The 12,175-nt window shown below is 36.9% G+C and overlaps 1 protein-coding gene across 2 annotated transcripts in view; it reads right to left on the reverse strand.

The window, feature by feature from the left end:
- EFNA5 (ephrin A5) overlaps positions 1-12,175 on the reverse strand; it is a 301,714-nt gene that overhangs the window by 38,158 nt on the left and 251,381 nt on the right. For both annotated transcript variants that reach the window (XM_008952106.4, XM_003826761.5), the window contains exon 2: positions 11,878-12,170. In XM_008952106.4, the coding sequence (XP_008950354.1) occupies positions 11,878-12,170 (293 nt within the window). The remainder of the gene's footprint in view (positions 1-11,877; positions 12,171-12,175) is intronic.

Raw genomic sequence — 12,175 nt, forward strand, 5'->3', positions numbered from 1 at the left:
GTATTTATATGATAAGCCTCAAATCAGTTTACTCTTTAAGAATATACTACTACTCCCTATTGCCTGTTACATATATTCAAAACTCTTCAGAACAGAATTAATGGTGCTTCATAATCTGACCCAATCTATCCAGTTTTTATTTTCCAAATACTCTCCATTCTATTCAGACCTTTTCATTGATCCCTGAGTTTATGCTGTTCTGATTCCTTATCAGGAGAGGCGAGGCCAGTAAGAGAAGAAATCCACGTGAGCGGTGTGAAGTTTGTTTTTTGGAGGGCTGCTGGGTGGGCTCCCTGACTCCAGTAATCACCCTCATGAACCAGTGCCAAGATCCCCTCTGTGTAAAACCTGGGTGCTGCACATGGCTGCTACAATTCCTTAACTTCATTCAAAAGGATTTCAAATGTTATAAATTCTCAAAGTGTCTTTCCCCTTATGGGAGCCCTACTCATCTTTCTTGTGCAAAGATGTATAGTAACTGCAAGTCTGTAAAAAACTGGTGGATTTTAAATAACAATAGCAACAGCAAGTATAACTAATTACAATAAGTGAAACAATAATTTTGCAGCTGCTGTGCTGCTTAAGGCTAGATAAGGTAAGGCAATCCCTGGCATGGAGCATCATGTTAACAAGCTGCAATGTTGAGACAGTTGTTCACTAGGCTTTGCAATATATCCACCAATACCTACACTGTGCTATTGATTCTGTTAATGAAATTTAACCTCTGAAAAATGACTCAGGGCACTGAAGAGACATATACTTTCAATACTCTTGCTAATCATTAAATGCCTTCATCACAATTGAAACAGGAATGGTGAATGACACATTTCATTATGTCATCATGTCTGACCCCACAAACCATTCAATAGTACTCTGCTTTGTTCTATAAACCCATTTACTTCCAAGTATGTAAATTTCAGGAATAAGTTGACATGAAATTTCCCTATACATTTCCCATTAGCTGTCTTGAGAACAGGGTCTACCTAAGTTCCAAGGTGAAGGTAGAACTTAGATAACGACTTGCCAATGATGCTTGAAATCTGTCTACTTTTAACTTCTTTTAAAATATTTATTATGAAATAATTGAATAAAGACTCTAGGCTTGGGGTCAAACTACATGGGTTCAAATCCTGACCCCAGTACTAACTACATGATCTCAGGCAAGTCACTTAACCTCTCTGAGCCTCAGTTTCCTCATCTATATGATAGATAATGATAGTACCGGCCTCACAGATGAGGATTCAACAATTTAAAACAGATACAGTGCTAGGTACAGTGCCTGCCACTTAGTACATGCAATATATGCTAAATCACTCTAATTACAACCATCAGAACAAGTGTTACCGGAGGAGTTATTAGTCAAAGCATGAGTAAACCTTTAGCAAAAGGCTGAACTAAACTTCATTTAAATCACTGCAGTATTCATCATACTGCTTCAAAACTGACTGAACTGAACTGCCCCCACTGTATATAGTAAGACCTCTAAGCAATATACTAAAAGTAAAAAATTTGCCTGTTCACATTTTTAGCCTCCAATTTACTCTCCTTGCTTACTTAGATTTGCCCATTAAAAATTCCACCTAAAATGAAGCAAGTATGTCTGAAATCAAGGTTGAGGACCAACAGAAACTGTTAAAGCAAAACATGCAGTAAAACTTAATCAATTCAGATTTTAGTCAGAATTTGTAACAATTTACTGGAGGAGAAAATGAACTTTTAAAAATGTCTGTAAAAAAAAAAAAAATGAGACAAAGCAAATTTACATTAGAAGCCTGATATTGGAGGTACTAAGAATTGGGCATTCTTCTTAAAAATGATTAAGAGCACATGTTATTTGTTTTTATGGGTTTACATGCAAAAGGGAATGTTAACTAAAAACTAAAACTTAGCTAACATTAATGTAGATAAAGCTAGTTGGAAATATTGTATATCTCTAAAAATAGTAAAATGAAAAGATATTATCATTCCAATTCCCAACAATAATAGACCTGGCTGGCTGTTCTCCAATTCATGATATTTCACTTTTGAGGCTCAGAATGAATTAATTTTTTTGTGAAGCTTTAAACTTTAAAACCAAACCCATACATAGCATACGTATTAAAGTTCTGTTCCTAATGTGGATTTTATACAATCTGACTTAAAATATTCGATGGAAAAGAAGCCTGTTGCCAAAGTCCACATATTTCCCCTATTAAACAGAGGTAAGCCATATCCCCAGAAACCATATTTCAAGCCCAAAGGATACTCATGAACTAAAATAATGAATGATAATGCCTCGTTCTCTGCATTAATATTAAAGAAAGAGAAAATAGAAAACTTTATAGCCACTATCAGCTTTCTGGACCATAAATCTCAAGTTTTGAGAATTGCTTCCCAAAAGGGTAGGGAGCAAGGATGAGTTGTGAGAGCTTCGGAGCCTAGAGATATTTTTTAGCAAGCCAGCAAAGCACTGACACAAATTTCTACATATCTCTGGCTGTGAAAAGTCTCATTTGTGGTGATTTATATTTCCTCATAAAGAACTCTGTAGATAATATAAGCCTGCTGTGAGGCTGTATGACAACTTTCAAACCAAGAGTTACACGACCATTCAGTGAAAATAGAGCAAGAATAGATGAGTGGGAAAGTCTGTAGAAATAGTATTTCTTCTGATGAAAGGCCCAAATGCTGTTCTTCCAGCATGCACGAGGTTCAGAGAGTAACCTTTCACTCTGTGTGTATATATCTTGTGGATAATATTTTGGTCGTCTATTCTAGAAAGTATTATTTTTTTCCCAAAGATTGACTATGCATTTGGTGTGTGCATGCTTGTGTAATTCACAAGAAATGACACTCAGACATCATCACACTGAAATTCAGTTGCCTTAATAAGTTACTAAGAGAAACACAGAGAATAGCATGCTGACAACCCAAAGTCAATGAAGTATAAACACTGTTATTCCAAGTGTCACTGGTGTGTTATTTCCTTTTTTCCTGGCATCTGCTCTATGTAACACTGTACACACACGTGATACAGCGTTCATTAAACTGTTTCAGTTAACTCTGAAACCAAATTAGTGCATTACATGTTTATAAGGCTGAGAATTACTGCTTCCCTGTGAAATTACACAATTAATCAGTTGCATTATTTCTTTAGGAGATGCAACCACGTTTGACATTTAAGGATAAAAAGAACAATCCTTTAATTTGTTTCCATTTCACCACTGAGTCTCAGTAGGGTAAAGGAAGCAAAAGGTGACATAATTCCTCCTTTTCCCTTAGGAGGTCAGAACTCTACACGCTTCCTCTGTCTCATAATAGCATTCTGAATTCTTAAAAGCAGTACAAATAAAAATTATTTTGGTTTTGAACTTCTTGTCTGAGTGTCACAGCCTTTGAAAAATTCAGACAATGGGAAGGGTACTTAGGAGTCTTCAGTTTCTTATGGCTTTATACCGTGAATTTCCATCAAGTCCTGATTATTGAGTAACTTTTAAGGCTCCTTTTGCAAACTTTCAAGATGGTCCCAATGTAAAAATCTATTAAGCGGTGATATCTGCTCTATTTTCCTTTTTCACAGACCTGGCATTAATTTCTCTGATTCTTTTAAACAGGAGTTAAACTAGACTCATCCTTTAGTCACTTAACAGGGCATGCATTTCCTTTTAAAATCCATGCTACTTGATCAAATAATTTGTCAACAAATTTAAAAATACTTTTCAATGCCCTGTGTTCCTATGAATTGCCTCCTCCACCTTTGATTTCACTCAAACTATGTGAAGTGTGCTAGGCGAAGCCATTACCAGAAGGCAGAGGTACAGGTCTAGCTCCAACAGCACCTGAGCTGATGCTGCGTATGCATGCTCAGAAGGTTAAGAGGGCACCTGGCAGTAAATAACTGTTTTCATAAGAGGAAATTACAATTAACAGAATAATTTCCACAAGTCCCTAAATATCCTCTTTCATGTTCTTTATTTAACCTTCATTTAAGAGCCCTTGAAATTCATTCATGCTTTCCTAAAAAATGACTAGGGACAACTTGAAACAGACACAATTCCCTAAACTCATTCTTTAAATAAAAAGGTGCACTATTGCAGCTTCACTAAAGACCTGTGGGAGTATACAAAGCGAATAGAAGGACTATTTTCAAATAGAGACCCGATATAATTCTTAAAAAATATGCTGGCTTTCAAGGGGAGAAAATTGTTCCATTCTATTTTCAAAATAAAACAAAACTTACAAAGAAAAACTAAATAGTTTTTGGTGACTAAGATGTACTTTGCATCTATATCTGGGTACTTACTATCTGATTTTTGTGCCATATGTATTCTCTTCCCTTTAGAAAACGTTAAAATTTGTCGGTTTCCCAACACTGCCCTTCCACTCTTCTGTATTAATACAAGTGTGTCTTAAAACACCATGTGCTAGTACACATACTTGAAAAACTAGAGGAGGTGCACCAGTATTTGACCACAGTCCTACAGAACATTTCAGGTATAAACCTCTTCAATCTTAGCGAAGTTGATGCTACAGTAAATAATGCTAAAATAAGACTTCAGTAATCAAAAACATTTTTCAATAACAAAAGTAAAATGCACACACACACACTGAAGCAAATATTGAGTGTTTCATTGTCAGAAAGTACATTGTACTTACAAGTCATTTCCCCTGCAAGAGTAAAAGACAATGAACAGTGAAAAAGATTACCTCCTGCTTTGATAATTGTGCCATTTTGACACTCTTCTATTTCAATAAGAAAAACTATGTAAAAAAGGTGATTGGTGTGAACTGTCCAGAGCAAAACAATTCTTAATGTAGATGACTAAAGTAAGGCACTGAAAAATCAGACATCAAGAGGAATGAAGAATTCCTTACGCATAGTAATCCTAGCATAATGCTCCTTAAGAATATAGGAAATGGTCTTAAAACTTAATCTTTATGCATTTACGAAATTTTTTACTGAACTAAAATATCAATCTGGGATATTCAAGCTGCCTTAACTTTTCAAAAAATGCAAAACTTTTTGGACTTGGATTACTGAAGTTATTATTTTAGCAGTCAACTGGTTCCTTAAACAATATTTCATTGAGACTCAAAAATCAGAAAAGAGTTGTGATTATTACACCCATTTTACAGATGAAGGAATTGAAGCTCAGTGAAGTTAAGCACATTGCCCAAGTTCCCACAGCTAGTAAGAGCACAGAAAGAGGATTCAGACCCAAAGCTACACTTAACCAGAGTCTGTGCTTTAAAAAAAAAAAAAAGAAAGAAAAAAAAAGAAAAAAAACACACGCAAACAACAACAACCATGTTCCACTCTCTGCTTTGATGTTATGTATTCCTAGCATATTATTTTTTTAAAGTACTAAAATACGAGGGAACTGCTGGAGAGGGTGCAGTAAAACTTGAGCCCTGTAATTTATCTGCTTTTCTAAAAAACAAAATTAGAAATTTAAAAAATTAATTGGTTTTTTGCCATATGTGGTTTATTATGGCATTTATCCATGCAATAAATATTTCCTGAGTAACTCTTCTAGATGCTGCTTTCTGCAATTTTTCTTTGAAATATATAGCTTTTCATCAATATTATGGCTAAGCAGATTATCCATATTATGGAAAACTTGCACTTCTATGAAAAACTATATTCTGAATTCTAAACAACTCACCTGCAAATAAGGTTTTGAAACACATCGATAGTTAAATGAGGACTTTCTTCAAATTAGTTCTGTTTTACTAGTTTTACTGAATATTCTTATACTTTTAAAAGGTTAGCCAATAACTGTATTGTACAATCAAATGATTTCTGAAGCTGATCTTGATCATTTTAATAAGATAGCCCTTAGGAACTTAGGTTACTTTGTTTTAAAAATTGTACAGTGCATATTAAAATTGCCTCATGGCTTAAGACTGTAAACTTTTAATCTAAATACCTAAAGCTGAGAATTAGCAGTTAACCACATACATTTAAGCATCTACAGACTATAGATTTAAAAATGATGTCCATAGTTACACAGAATGTCCTAGTAATAACTCAGATATAACAAATGCTGGAAAAATTCTCTTTTAGTATCATTTTCAGAAAATGACAATTGTCTTTATTATCGATCTCTCATTAAAACATACTAATTCCTGAATCAAGTGTGCAATCGTAATTCAGTCTGGATGGTGAATATTCAGGACATTTAAGGAGAATTTCTTAGAAAATGCAACTTTTCTGGTTTCTGAAGTTATCTGAGTTAAAAAGGTCAACGCTTTGGGAAGATACAGTTGAAATATCTTCTGGAGATGGAAAAGTATCCTTTGGAGAGGAAAAAATGCAGAAATATGTTTAAAATTTATCTTTCTACCATCTGATTCGGGGTTCCTAGGAAGTGTTTATAAAGTAGAATTCTCTAAACAGTAGATGTCAGAGTGAGTGCTATTTGTTTCTAATCTGTTTTTAAAAAATATAAAGTGTATTTTTTCAAGTATAATAGACCCCAGGACTTTATCTCCTCATTTCTTTCTTTTTTTTTTTTTAGACAGAGTTTCGCTCTTGTTGCCCAGGCTGGAGTGCAATGGAGCGATCCCAGCTCACTGCAACCTCCGCCTCCCAGGTTCAAGCAATTCTCCTGCCTCAGCTTCCTGAGTAGCTGGGATTACAGGCATGAGCTACCACACCCGTCTAATTTTGTATTTTCAGTAGAGATGGGGTTTCTCCATGTTGGTGAGGCTGGTCTTGAACTCCCAGCCTCAGGTGATCCACTCGCCTTGGCCTCCCAAAGTGCTGGGATTACAGGCATGAGCCACTGCGCCCGGCCCTCTTCACTTCTTTTAGTTGCTTACTCACTTAACTTCCTCCCAGATCAGCTAGTTCTCATCTGTGTGAACCTTTTTCAAGTTACCTAACTTTTCTGGGCCTAAGTTTCTTCACCTGTAAATAGGGAAAAAGAATAGTTCTTCGTAGTGCTGTTTTCAGATGGCACCTGGAACACAGTACATGCTATATAAATTCTAGTTATCCTTACTTATTAAACATCTGCATGTGCCAAGCAATATAATACAGGGCAGAAAGCAGGAACAGCTGTGAACAACCTACCATAAATATATGACGTCAGGGATGATAAGTGCCTGAGGAAAAATAAAGCACAGTAAAAGTATAGAGAATGCAGAGAACAAGGTGTTATTTTTATATAGAGAGGTCAGAGTCGCCGCCTCTCGGATAAAGACATTGTTTGAACACAGACCTAAAGAAAGTGAGAGCAAGGCATGTGAATGCCTGGGGCAATGGGAAGCCCAGGTAGAGGGACAATAAAATCCCCAGGTCCCGATGTAGGAGTGTACTGGATAGGAGAGGGAGGAGGGCTGGCAGCTGAGTAGCCAGAATCAGGCAGACAGTGGTAGCAGAAGAAGTCAGAGGCCGAGGGAATCAGGGAAAGGAGTTCAACCATGGAGAACCTTGCTGGCCAGGTTAGAGACTGTGGACTTTTGTCTGGGTGAGACAGGAAGTCACTGGAGGGCTGTGACAGAGCAGTGCCATGAGTGGGGAAAACAGGAGCTTGCTGCACTGGTAGAGACCACAGATAATGGTGACTTGGACAGAGCAGCTGGGAGAGAACTAGTTCAATAACCCTAATACATCTCTCCATTCTGCATTTTCCCTAAAAATGTACCTTTAACTAGGATTTATTGAACATCTACTAAGCAAGGTATTGACCTGGACCACTGTACAGATGTTATCTTTTACCCTAATGCTGCAGACCCTCAGATAAAATATAATAAAATTAGGATATTAAAGCTCCAAGAATTTCTGACGTCAATTATAATTACATTATTTTACAGATGTAGAGTTCAAACTCCAGAGGGATGAAATGATTCTCTCAAGATCATACAGCTAGTTAGGTCAAGAAAAGGACCTGGGACTCAGTTTTCCTTACTTTATAAAAGCATATATTCAAATCAGTGTTTTATGGAATTACAAAGATAACTTATTAAAAGGATTTCCCTTTACCCCTTCTGATGTAAAAATAACTGCAAAACTTCTATCAAACATATTCTCATTAGGTTAATATTTAAGAGTATCATTTCTAAATTGAGTATTTTTTAAGTTTCTAAAAGGAGTATTAAAAAAAAAAAAAAAGACAGGGTTTTGCTATGTTGCCCAGGCTGGTCTTGATTTTTTTGGCTCAAACAATCCTCCTACCTCAGCCTCCCAAACAGCTGGGACTACAGGCATGTGCTACCATATCCAGCTAAAATGAGTATTTTTGAATTTTTTAAAATTACTGTTTCCTTTAGGAAGTCTATATAAACAACTATTGTCTTAATCAATTGACTGGCAGTTCTGCAAATCTATCATTGATATAAATACCGCCAACTTTCTGTAATTACTTTAGTATGCCAATCTCTTACCAAAATAACTCCTGTAGATTAAAAACAGTATTTGTCAGATTCAGAGATGGCCCCAGTCTACCTCAGCAATAATCAGCAATTATAACAACTTAATATACTGTCTGTTCCCAAGGAAAGGAGAATATAGCATAGTTATTCTTGGGAGTTAAAATAAAGGGACTAGAACTGCAAAGCATGTTTTATTCTTAAAGTAAATTGGAAACTTCATTTAGGATATTTTCAACTACCACATTTTCTTAATTTTATAAAACTCAAAGACATTAAGAAAAAAAGAAATCTGGTTGAGGATAAGGCAAATGTTGATAAGAATCTTCTGACTCATGTCCTCTCTAAGTAATGAGGTGAATAGCTTGTTATGAAATCCTTGTCTTCCCTTCCTCCAAATCTGTGTTTGTATCTGAATTTTGGCACTCCACAGTCTTCACTATACTTAAGCCTACTCCTAGCACCATAAAGCAGGATGGCCAAAAAGCTATAGCTTTCTTTTTTCTTTCTTTCATTTTTTTTTTTTTTTTTTGAGACGGAGTCTCACTCTGTCACCCAGGCTGGAGTGCAGTGGCTCAATCTCGGCTCACTGCAACCTCTGCCACCCTGGTTCAAGTGATTCTCCTGCCTCAGCCTCCCAAGTAGCTGGGATTACAGGCTCCTGCCACCATGCCCAGCTAATTTTTGTATTTTTTTTTTTTTTTTTTAGTAGCGATGGGGTTTCACTCTCTTGGCCAGGCTGGTCTTGAATTCCTGACCTCGTGATCCACCCGCCTCGGCCTCCCAAAGTGCTAGGATTACAGATGTGAGCCACTGTGCACAGCCAGCTTTCTTTTTTCTAGGAAAAGTAAGAAGAGATTTTAAGGCTATGAGGAGCTAAGAGGTACTCCTGTCCTAGCAAGAACATTCTGTAAAATTGACTGGTGGGCAGTGAAGCTTGTTCCTGAGATCAGCAATAGAGCTTCTTGTAATGCAGTAAGTGTGAAAATAGCTATTTCCCAATCATCTTGTTCATTCCACACACATTAGGGAAGAGGAAAATTCAACTGAGGGCCAATTCTCCCCTAAGAATCCTTTAGTTTAATTATGACCACAGTACATTAAACGTCTGTAAGACAACCATGTTAGCTCTGCTGCTCCTGACTGCAGCGGTGGAAGAGAAGAAACCCTTTCATTACTAAAAAGACAGGGAAGGATGCCTTTGCGGGTCGAAAACATGGTTGAAAATTCAATTTAACTGAACACCAGGCCACTGTGCTTCTTGTTAATGAATATCTTTTTGCTGCTAATTTTGTGCTATTTTACCTTTCATTAAAAAAAGTAATTCAAGTTAAACTCAGCTGAACAGCAAAAAGCTCTTCATATTTTGAAGCATTTTGGAACAATTACTTTGACGGAAGCCCTTGACAGTTAAATGACTCCGTTAAATGAATGTTATAGAAGTCACATAATGATTTTTAGTGAAATATTGAATTTAACCACAAATGAGGAAAAACCAGTCATAAGCGCTATGGGTATATTTGAATAATAACATCTTGCTTATGAAGCTGAATGAATTCTATAATTTCTAATAATCAGGCAATCAACTAGTTAGTGGGTATGTTCCTCATCTTGGTGCTCTCTATTCATTTTTTATTTTTGCTTTTGCTGTTGTTTTTTTAATCTGAGAAGCCAGTAAGAAAATTTCAAAACTAGCAAGAATTTTCTCTTACATTGGTATAGTATTTTACAGTGAGACAATTAATGAGTTGCTGTCCCACAAGTGAAGTCCTCCTCTTTCCTTTTTCTCATATGCTGAATGAGATTCTTTCACAAAGTAAAAAAGCAATAAAAGTCAAGAACATGCTGCCTGAGAAGTGTGAATTCACTGTATGCCAGTGCTTCCTGCATCTGTGGGACTCAATATTCCTTTTCTTGTTTTATGGATCAAATGTGAGATAGTATCAAGGCTTTTGCATGTTTTCTCATGACTAATGACTGAAATATGTACTGAAATAATAAAACTGGTACTGTTCAATTTCCTTTTTAAATTCAATTCCAATATAAGTGACAGTTATCATTGTGATGGTGAAATCTGACTTATTATAAAATTCTGTTTTCTGGAGAAGGAGAGGAGCTAGAAATCCCTGTAGACTTAAACCGTGTGAGTTGCGAGTGGGTAGGGACATTTGGACTGAAGAAATGAGTCAGAAAAAAGAATGTTCTTGTTTGTCTGGCAAGCTGGGGTGAAAGTCGATGCTAAGCATACTGAGTGGTATAACTTGGATCTCTACCCACTGTGTGTGGTTGCATTTCCTGATCCTTCCAAGCAGGTGAGGCACAACTTTCTCCATGTTCTCACTACTCCCTGAATTTATCTTCATCATCAGCAATTGTCGACTTATACTTTAATTGCCTATTTACATGTCTGCTCCCCAGTGAAAGGTCACTCCCTAAGAACAGGGAATATCTTTTCATCTTGCATCCCCCAGCATTTCTCAGCTCAGATTAAGCTGTCCAATAAATGTATTTTTTAACAAGTAAACTTTTAACCTCTTCAGTTGACAGTGAGAATACATGGGAAAGGCCAGATAGTTTAAATATAAATACTAGTTAAAGTCCAGATACACAACAAGCTGCTTAAAGTAGCTACCACCTATAATCTTGCTACTCAAAGTGTGGTCCACAGTTCAGTAGCAGCAGCAGCATCTGGGAGCTTCATACATCCAGAATTTCAGGCCCTGCCTTAAGACCTCCTGAGTCAGAATGCATTACAAGATTCCCAGATAACACTATGCACAGTAAAGTTTGAGAAGCATTTACCTATAACATATGATAGTAGGAGGTATGAAGAAGTGATGGGTATATAATGGAGAAGAAACAAGGCCAGGCATTCTGATTAATGCAGAAGTCTACTGAGAAAGTTTTAGAGCTCTCCCAGGACAGAGTCACTCAATGCTCACAGGTCGGAAACTCGCTTATACCAGTTACCTTGGAACCCCTTCTAGACACTTCTTCACAAGTCTTTCCTGTTTAAAGACAGAGCTACTCATAATAATTATCTTTTCTCCTTGCTGCAAAGAGAGTATTTATCGTCAACATGCTGACATGTCCAGGAGTTTTGGCTTCCTCCACTGAAAATGTGGATGATTGAAAGGATATTGCTGACACCTGAATAAGAAATCCAATGACTCCAAGCTATGTAAATTTAATTATTTCCTTTAATTTTTTTTTCAGGAGTCTTTTTTTCTTTTCCTGAGCTTTGGAGAAGTCCTGGCAATTTTCATTTAAAAAAAATACAAGTCAGCAGTGGTTCAGTGAACAGGCTGACACGTAATTTCATAGGGGGAGAGGCGCTCTGTCTTTAATCTAATTTGTGCTCTCAATTCCCAGCTAATGTATCTAGGGATCCTGATGTATGCATTTACAAGGAGATATCTGTAATGCAGAGTCCAGCTCTCTGCAATTCTCTGAAACATGGGTAAAAAATTACTCTGGGCTCTTGCAGCTGCCCTACAACACGATAAATCTCTATATACTCACAGATGTAGAAATATTCTCGGCCTGGCCTGAATTCAAATCCTAGAGAAAAGGGAGTGAAGAGCTGGAATTTTTCAGAGAACTTCAGCGGTCCATTTGGAGAGTGAGGCCGGTTACATTCCCATCTCTTGAACCCTTTGGAAGTGTGGTCGCAGGCACTGTAGCCATCAAAGTTCACCATGTAGAGGACATAGCGCTCAGTCTTATCTTCTGGGACGGAGTCCTCATAGTGAGGGCAGAAAACATCCAGGTAGTCATTGATACAGACATCAATATGGTAGTCACCCCTCTGGAATCTGTT

Source organism: Pan paniscus, chromosome 4, assembly GCF_029289425.2.
Source record: "Pan paniscus chromosome 4, NHGRI_mPanPan1-v2.0_pri, whole genome shotgun sequence".
Lineage (NCBI taxonomy): Eukaryota > Metazoa > Chordata > Mammalia > Primates > Hominidae > Pan > Pan paniscus.